This window comes from Wolffia australiana, chromosome 13 (assembly GCF_029677425.1).
Source record: "Wolffia australiana isolate 7733 chromosome 13, ASM2967742v1".
Lineage (NCBI taxonomy): Eukaryota > Viridiplantae > Streptophyta > Magnoliopsida > Alismatales > Araceae > Wolffia > Wolffia australiana.
The window spans coordinates 2,067,456-2,077,186 of record NC_135847.1 but is presented as its reverse complement, the minus strand read 5'-3'; the positions used below and the strand labels follow the sequence as shown (position 1 = coordinate 2,077,186).

The window sequence follows — 9,731 nt, the reverse complement described above, 5'->3', positions numbered from 1 at the left end:
CGGAACGGCATTCCGTTCCAATACGTTCCGTCCATTCAAAATCGTCGTTCGTTTCCGTCCTCCAGTTCTAGTTTCTCAACCCATCCAAGATCTTCCCAATTCAACCAATATTTTCCCAATTCATTCAAAAGTTTAGTTTCTCAATCCATTGTATACCTTCCCCAAATCATTAAATAGTTTCTCAATCCATCCAATATCTCCCCAATTCAATCAATATTTTTTCAACTCTAACAAAAAAAAACTGATTTGAGATTTTCCAGGCAGTTGCAAAATATCTTCACAGACACAAAAACCTATAAATACCCACCCTTACCGATAGAACAGAAGCAGCTCCCTCTCTTCTTCAAAGCTCCCGCCTTGGAAGAATCGAAGCTCGGCGGCGATGGCGGCGATGGCGGCCGCGAATCTCCCCTCTCTCCCCCACCCTCGAAGAATCTCCGCCCTCCGTTCTCCCCCAGATCGCCACGTGGCGCTCCCTCCTTCCTCCAGTTCATCGCGGCCGCCGCGCCGCCCCGTGGCGGCGGCGGCGGCGTCGGCGGAGGCCTCCGACGCTGGCCCGCCCTTGGACTGGTTTCGCCTCCCTGGATTCAATTCGAGATCTTCGCCTGCCCGCGACGTTGATGGGAGAAGCGACGGGGTTAGAGCGAATGCCGTCGACGAGGATGATCGGAAGAAGAAGAAGAAGAGGGGGAAGAAGTGGTGGTGGTGGTCTGGAGATCGGGAGAGTTACTTGGTTGATGATGCCGAGGCTCTTCCCCTTCCGATGACTTACCCCAATACTTCTCCGGTTTCTGCTGAAGAGATCGATCGTCGCCTCCTCTGTAACCCTAGTCTCGAGGTTCTGTCGCAACCCCCTTTTTTCTCTAGATTTTTCTGTTTGAATTGCGCTGGGAAATCGTAGAATTTGAAGATTTATTCTAGTCGTTTTAACGTTAGAACTGTAATGTTGGATGGGTCCTTTACTCGGGATTGAACTTTCAACGTTGATTCATTTTGTTTTAGGTTTTCGCTTCTGAAACAAGTTGAAGTAAAATCCATAGAGATCTCAGAATTTTCCTGAAGTTAAGGCGAAGCATGGATAATCCTTATAATTAACATTTTTTGTTTGAAGCGTCAGCTGATTGTGGCATTCCGTTTCAGGTGTTTTCGTCGGAAATAAATTGTAATAAATTCCATTGAGATCCCAAAAACTTTCGGAAAAATTCCTAAAATTTATACAAATCCTGGATAATCTTAGTACTGATTAAAATGTTGAAACAATTACAAAACCATGATAAACATGCATTTTCGGTTGGACCTTTAGTACTGATTGATTGCGTCATTGTGTTTCAGGTGTTTTCTTCTGAAATAAATTGAAATAAAATCCATATTAATCCCCAGAAATTCCTAAAATTTAGTAAATTCACTGACAATCCTTAGAATGGATTGAAGTTGTAAAACAAATACAAAGACATGCATTTTCGTTTGAACTTTTCGTCCTGATTTATTGGGCTTCTCCATTTCAGGACTGCAAGACCGTGGTCTATGAGTGGACGGGGAAGTGCAGAAGCTGCCAAGGGACTGGTCTTGTGAGTTATTACAACAAGAAAGGTAGAGAAACGATATGCAAGTGCATCCCCTGTCTTGGAATCGGTGAGCATTTTCATTTTGGAATTGGAAATTTAACCTTATTTCATCGTGAAAATAAGTGGCAAAACCCTACCTAAGTTTCTTGAAAACATTAAGAACGAGAAAATATCTTCCGTAAATTGTTAAATCTTTCCTCTGATTTGTCTGTGTACAGTATTTGAGATTCTTGGATGAACAAAAGTAAAGGGCATTGTAGATATGCCCTTATCTGCTTTGTACTTTATTTTTCATTCCGATAGTACCTGGAACTTGGTGTAAAGAATATAACCAAAACAATCATGGAATTTATAATACCATATTTCGGATAATTTGCTACTGTGTCCTAGGTCTTGGAGTTGGCGATCATTTTGCTTTTACACTAGTAGCGTTCGCCTTATTTCATTGTGAAATTTTTTATATTTTTTTTTGAAAGAATATTTCATTGTGAAAATAAGTTGAAAAGTTATCTTACCTTGGTATCCTGAAACAGGAAGAACACACTAGCGCTTTTGAATTTTGCCCAAACTTGGGGAATTTGATAGAGTAATTCAGTCTCCTTCACATTTTGAATTTTCTCTTCTAATCTATCGAAGAACTTAGGTAGAATTATTTTCCTCATCAATTGCAGAACTAGTAGAGCAGAATTTAACGATAATATAAACAGATTTATAGTCCTATGTATCGAATTGTAGAGTAGATTTTTTTTTCAAAATTTTAAGAAATTCCTGCTGTATGCGTGCTATGGGATGCTAAAACTTCGAGTAGTGATTGGGTTGGCTTTGAGTAAAGAGTATCTTCTATTCTTGAACGATGTAGGGCATGAAACAAATAGATGATAGCATAAAATTGCCATTTTTATGGTCTTCGTGTTGCCTGTGGTTCTGATGCTATTATCATGCATTTCTCCTATGCTGGAAAATCTGTATGAATCCATGAAATGTTCTGTGTACTCCTTGGTAAATTCCATTTAAAATAAATTTGTTGACGGTGTTATCTAGTATCTCATGAGTGATTCCTGAGGGCTTCCTTTTTGTTTGGGAATCACCTTCTAGTTCATGACAAACTTTTTGATGAGAAATTTTTGCGTTTTTCCAAACTTTTCGTTTTGTTTCCCAAAGTTGTCTTGCCTATGCAATTATTATTTATATTATTAAAAACTATTTCAAAAAGCACTTCAAGAAGTTAGAAGATTTCGGTACTTGAGAGAAGCTTTAGGCAAGGTGGCAGAAGTTGTTTGAGAAAAAATTGGTTAAATCTCTTCATCTAGAAGTCAACTTTTATTTTTCTTCTAAATCTTTTAATTTTGGGCTCTTCTTTATTATTTTTATTATTAAATTAATTATTGTTTCTTTATTTTATCATTGTCAATTTTACACACCATGCCGTTTCCCTGACATTTTTCTTCACGCTGCAGAGAAATTTTGGTTTGTGAGGTTTGTTTTGTGACGATCATAGGCTACAACCTTGCCTATGTTAATTTTTAATACACGAAAACAATACTAGTTTCTGAATGTACCAGAAATGTATTATGATCGGAAAACAGCTGTTTCTATAGGATACCTAATTACGAGCAGCAAGTTTTGCTTGTAATATACAGAAATATCCTAGCAATATCATTGGTTAAAAATGTCATGATTGGTAGTAAATTTCCTGATCTGTTATCTGCTGCGATATTTCTTCTAGATCGTAAATATTTTTTCTCTTTTTTTAGTTCTGGTGTTGTCATATTTGAAAGAATAATGTCTTGATCAGTTGCTTATTTTCTAATCTTTTTTTTAAGAAAAATTTATGATCTATTATTTCTCGCTTAATATGTCTTCAAGATCCTAAACCAAACGTTCGCAGATATATCGCCATCTTTATCTTATTTTTCTTTTCTCGATGTGGAGTTGTCTTATTTGGAAACAATGTGTCGTGATAATAGTTTATTTCCCGATTTGTTATTTCGGCTAAGTTTTTTTCGAGCTATAACAAGGGATGAACACTCGACGAATCGGTGAAACTCCCATCAGGACCTTACAGGCCCTTCTCTCTCCTTTCAATCATCTTCAAAATCTCCCGTCTCCCATTGCTGGGGGGAGCCATGCTGCCTTAAGTCCTTCCGCTTCATGTATAGCTCCTTCTATAGAAGCCGTTCTTCCCCTGAACATCACCTCATTTCTGTGTAACCAGATGGCCTACAACACCGCTAGTGCTCGGCCACCTTCCTTGTTTCCTCTTCCCTTGCAATTCTGTACCGAGTCCCAGAAAGCCATTTCCGAGCATCTGGCTAGCCCAAACCGCGTGAGCAAATGAGCATTCAAAGAAAAGATGGTTGCAGTCTTCTTCACTATTCAAGCGTAGCATGCATTGCAACGATGTATCTGGGTATAGCCTTCTGCGAAAGACTCTTGTCATTAGTTTTCTTCGTGCTAGCAGCCACCCAAAAAACCTCACCTTCGATGGGACTTTTTGTAGCCATATGAACCCGCATGCCCTGATTAATACCGTGTCTTCCTCTTGCCCCTCCCCGATCCTCGCACAAGCCTTCTGGACCGAGAAGGGGCCTTTTGTCCATGTCCAGCGGTCTCACTCCCCATCTTCTGGTCGTAACTGGAATAAGGATTGCTGCATAGCCATTTGTCCCTGTACGATCGGGTTCCACGCGCCATCCCAGCAGTCTCGTACGTGGGCATTTTGATCCTGGGCAAGTGCATTCAGTTGAGGGAATGTCTCGCTCAAGTTGCCCTGTGATGACCATACATCTCTCCAGTATTGAAATGTCGCCCCGTCTCCTAACTTCGCCCAAAAAAAGCCTTGCACTCATGGAAAGACCCGTCTCAGCCGTTGCCAGAACGGCAATGCTCCAAGATATGGATATGTCTTTCGGTCCCAATTCAGTTCCCTACCATAGATGTCTCGCAATAAATTGATGACCAGATCCTCTCGCGGGTTCATATTTCTCTCCACCCATTTGGTTAATAGTGCTGTGTTATTTTTTTTTTAAATATGATAGTGCTGTGTTCATTTTATTTTAAATATGATAGTGCCGTGTTGTGTTCATACTCTGCATGTGTAGGAACCCCAGACCTCTCGCCTTTATGGGACAACATACTTTATAACATGCCACCAAAGCCTCTCTTCATGCTTTCTATTCTCTTCCCGACTACCATGGGCATCTTGAATATACTGAGAGATAGAAAATTGGAATGGACGATAAGACAGAGCTCAGTATCTCTTCTATACTGAGAGTTCGTATTTCTTCAAGATCGTTAATCTGATGTCTAAATTGAAATTTTGATGTCATGATTGGTTGTTTATTTCCTGATCTACTATTTTTATGGCTTAAATTGTCTTCAACATCCTTAATCTTAACGCACTGGTACTTTGTTTGAAGCTCATCTTCTAACATATGCCATTCAAAACAGTGAATAATTTAAGAATCATCTAAGAATGTTATTTTATTTTATTTTTTGTTTATTTATCAGGTGTTTCTCTATTTATTTCAGGATATGTTCAAAAAATAACTGCGAGGACAGACATTAATGTAATGGAAGATATAGATGATGGAAAGCCTCCTTGACCGGTCAGTTCTACGAAATACAGGTTTTTCTTCAATGTAGGCCTTGGCCTGCATATTTGTTCAAAAAATAACAACGATCCACAGTCATAAATGTAAATGATAATTTGATTAAGCAAAGTCTCATTTTACAATATTTTTAAGACCTTCATCTGTAGAATTTTATGAATAAAAGGCATTCAAATAAAGTGAACAATGTACTGGTGAAAAAGCTACGTATTTGAAATTTATGTCGTCTATTGATACATTTTTTTAATACTGAACCTTTATGTCGGGGACAGAACGGCAACGATGCCGATAACATGATTACTGTTATCTGGTGATATTGTTGCCCATTATCTGGTATCTTATCAGATATGGATACTTATATTCGATGCATGTCTGATAATGAGGGGGGACATGTATATTGTTCATGATGTTGATATGTTGATATGATGGGTATCAATGATAATGATATCAGATACTGCTATTGTGGGGGATTTCTAGTGAGGAAAATATTGCTAACATGATAGTACTCATCTATTTTGCGCATAATTATTACCAAATTTGGATGATGAAAAAATGTGCTTTATATATTATGTGGCACCTCCATTAATGTGTTAATTTGCACTTTTTCAGAAATTAAACATCAGTAAATCGTCCAATGGAACAACATTGTTACTCCAGAATTTGTGGTGATTTTGCTGGGAATTTATGATACAACATCTCAATACATTTTTTCCTAACTGAATCCTATGATTTTATTAGATATAATTTTATTTGAACTCTAAAGGCCAATACTGTGTTAGTCGACGACCTTGAATTTTAATTTTTTTTTCATTTTTTAGTTTATCTGATTTTATATTTTTTCATTTGTTATCGTAATACAAAATTTTCATGAACTAGAAGATTAGGACTAAGACCTGAATGATACACTTGTGATATTAACATTGAAATGAACGGGAATTTAAATGTCATTATGATAATAACATTTAAATGCATGACAGTTACACGCATTATCGGTAATTGCATAAATGGGTTGTGACAGTCATTGTAGAGTGGTGGTACAGTTTTAATTGCTACCTTTTTCTAGGTTATCCATGACACCCTACTCATTAAAAAATTAAATTCACTTAAGCTAATCATTGCTTTTATGCCATTGCGATATGAGACGCCAAAATGGAATCTTTTTGCAATGATTAGCTGCGTTAATGATTTGTGAAAATTATGCTTCATAGCCATTTGATGAAATTGAATGGCAACTTGTCGCATGGGGGAATTTAATACCAGAAATCATTAAGTAAAATCTATTTAAAAATCAAATACATAAAAATCTAGATTTCAACCTAGAAATTTAATATCTTTCTGAATATAATATATACAATTTGATAAAAAATATTTTTACTCAAGAGAATAAATTCTTTTAAATTATGACATAAAAATATCCTTTAAAATACCAATAAACCAAAAAACAGAATATCACTAAAAATATATTTATTTTTTAGGCTTGATAACACATGCATAATAAATATCCTATCCTCCGAAAAGCAACTGATTTTCCTTTTTGGTAATCAAAGTTAAATAACCCAATCTAACTCTCCAAAAAAATACTTTAATGTAATTATAGCTTCTTTTATTTTTAGGAATGGTAGCATAATTTAATATTTTGAACTTTATTTTTTGTCCGGGCTAATTTTTAAACTTAATTTTTAAAAATATGATAGAATTATTTAAATATAATTTGGGATGTCGGCTAGTAGCTAGTCATGTCAGCTAGAACTGAAATTCAAACATAAGAAATTTAAAGGGCCAAGGGTCTTCATCGAATAATGTCCACACAGATAAAAAACTTGTTTTCACAGAAAAATCAAAAACTTAGGAAAAATCTATTGACCAAAGTAAAAACGATCACTCCAAATAACTTTTATAATGGGGATTTTAGTAAAACTAAGATATTTTTGTGTTTTATTAGGTTTTCTGACGCTAAAATGATAATTCACCCCTTTGGACTAACGAATTAACATATCCGATTATGTTTTATCATCTTTATTAGTTTCTAGACACATGTAAAATAAGAGACAACTAGTTAGAGTGATATGAGGTTGCTAGTTCATGCTGTAACAAGTACTTGCCTGTTTAATAATTTCAGTTATGCGTTATCATTGAATAACTTTATTTATATTTATAGTGTTATTGAAACTAAAATTTTGAAATATACTACATTCCATAAATTTTACTCAACTTTGTATCACTATTCGATACATTTATGATTTAGTCTCAGCATAGGCAAAATTGCAATTCTGGGCCTTTAATCCACAAAGCATGGCCTTCTCGAAGGAGATGTGTTCTGAACCCATAGAACCAGCTAATTCAGCACTTGAGTCTACAAGGGTATTACCGCAAGCAAAATAAAACTCTCTGGCAAGGAATTAGAGCTCAAAGAGAATAATTATCTCAATAGGAAGAAATGTTTTGAAGTCAATATCTAGGAATACACTAAATATATTTATATTAAACTACAATAAGAGTAGGGCCAAAAAAACATATGACACTAGAAAGGGGTATCCCTTGAACACAGCCAACATAGGAAGAGATGCTGCAATAGATTCAACAAAGTTGAAAAATGTTATGATATTCACCTTAGACAATAGATATCACATGCTAATGTAAAATCATTGACAATACTTTTACTCTAACAAAAGGTATGTCAGACTGTTATGACATCTCTTGCATCCCTATCACACTTGAAACCAAAGAGAGGCAGTTCTGACATCACAAACCTATGACAACATCATAATCATATCATACGGCTGAAAATTTTATTACTCGAATTACATATGTGAAAAATTTTAAAATATTCTTCTACACCTGAATGTATTTTCATATACACAAAGATAATATGTCGCTCCTGAAAAAAATAAAATTTGATGAAAAACCAAAATTTTCTGAGCATCATTTTTACCATTATTCTATTACTTGTGTTTGTGTTGTTTTACAATATTTTTTCATTAAGAGCGAACTAAATATCCAAAAAATGAGAAATAAAATATACTGAATTATAAAAATATTTTAATAATTTTATTACATAGATCAGAAAAAATAAAATTTAATTTGAGAATAATTGAAAATTCAAATGAGGTATGATTTGAAACATGGTTTGAAAAGTATTGATCCAAAGTTCAAAATATTTAAGTGTTTAGTATTGAAAACATTCAAATGTGGTCATTTTTTAAGTGTTCGGAAACATTTAAATAATTTTTATTATTATTTATGGGACTATTTATTTATTTATTAAATGTCAAATTTTAATTTATCAGTCTACAAAATCACAGGTTTTAATTTACACCAACAATTTAATTTAATAATTAGAGCACTGGGATGACATTATTTAGTAAAATAAATAAATACATAAACTGAATATGTATTTATTTATGATATTGATATTTCTATTTTATACTTCCTGATGTTTGTTATCTTATCTTTTTATTTTTACTGGTTAATATTTATAAAAATTAAATTTTATTTTAGTGTTTTTCATGAATAAGGTTCTAATCGTTCATCTTCATGGCAGTTTTAGAATAAATTAGGGCATGGTCGACTTTCCAGCCCTAATTGGCATCTTAGTTAGGTCAAAAATATAAAAAATTATTTAAAATATATTTTCATAACCTCAGCTAAGTACTTCATTGCCTTTTTTCATTGAGTCAGTCTCCTCTTATACCAAGGAGAAGTTGCTATTGGGGAGGATTTTGACATTGAAACACCAGGAGTATTTCTACTACAGAGTAGAATACATATTATCCCTAATGAAATTTATTATCCATATGTTTCTCTTTTATGTTTTTTATTATGATAATATTGCCTTAGTCGGCAATACTTCTTTGTTGTAATTCATATCACATAAGTTGATTTAATAAAAAGCGAAGTTAGATTTTCTTTCTCTATCTCATCACTTATCACCCAACACTAAGATCACATAATATTTACTTAAAAATACAAATGCTCCTCTAATGCTATCCTCATGTGTATCTCATGGCCCATTTTCAGTGGTAACTCTTATTTCTCATAACCAAAACCTTAATTTCACCTGCTACATATTCTCTTTCATCAATCAGTTTCAAGTTATATGTGTGGCCATGAAAATAATGACCTATATTTAGATATTTCTAGATCCTAGAAAAAGTTTTGTACAAAGGCTGGGTCTCCAAAACGGCTGAAAAAGATGATATATTTAGAAAAGGCTGCTCCATATCCTTATCTTGTTAATGTGTACTAGCACATTCTTATCAAACATCCCAGTAATGAAAATTTTTTAAGAACTTGGAAAATTGAAAATCTTTTTCAGATTTCTCAATTCACAATCCACCACTTTGCCAATGCATCTGGGTAAGAACAAGATAAAGAAGAGATTCTATTCCTCTTAACTGCAGTTTAAGAAATATATTATCAATATCTTAGTATATTACTCATAAACTAGTAAAACAAAGGCATCCAACAAAACTTAACCATCCCCTTGAACCGAGGCCAACCTGAGATATCCATTTTAAAAGCTAAGAATATCATTTTTTATTTTGTGTCACTAAAA

The 9,731-nt window shown here is 34.4% G+C and overlaps 1 protein-coding gene across 3 annotated transcripts; it reads left to right on the top strand.

Annotated features, from left to right (window-relative positions):
- The first annotated feature begins 334 nt into the window (after positions 1–334).
- Positions 335–5,986, top strand: SCO2 (protein disulfide isomerase). Of its 3 annotated transcripts, XM_078585101.1 has the most exons (4): positions 335–838; positions 1,506–1,632; positions 5,097–5,173; positions 5,786–5,986. In XM_078585101.1, exons 1-3 carry the CDS (start codon positions 383–385, stop codon positions 5,168–5,170), a joined length of 657 nt encoding a protein of 218 aa, XP_078441227.1. In that variant the 5' UTR covers positions 335–382; the 3' UTR covers positions 5,171–5,173; positions 5,786–5,986. The 3 variants fall into 3 exon arrangements, with proteins under 3 accessions (XP_078441227.1, XP_078441228.1, XP_078441226.1); XM_078585102.1 differs by lacking the exon at positions 5,786–5,986 and having other exon boundaries at positions 1,506–1,590; positions 5,097–5,303; XM_078585100.1 differs by lacking the exon at positions 5,786–5,986 and having other exon boundaries at positions 5,097–5,303.
- The last annotated feature ends 3,745 nt before the right edge of the window (positions 5,987–9,731 follow it).

Excerpts from the sequence above, each read along its gene's own strand:
- SCO2 (XM_078585101.1), top strand. The coding sequence starts at position 383 with ATGGCGGCGATGGCGGCCGCGAATCTCCCCTCTCTCCCCCACCCTCGA. Across the intron at positions 839-1,505 it reads TCTGTAACCCTAGTCTCGAG|GACTGCAAGACCGTGGTCTA; the intron begins GTTCTGTCGCAA and ends TCTCCATTTCAG. Across the intron at positions 1,633-5,096 it reads CATCCCCTGTCTTGGAATCG|GATATGTTCAAAAAATAACT; the intron begins GTGAGCATTTTC and ends TATTTATTTCAG.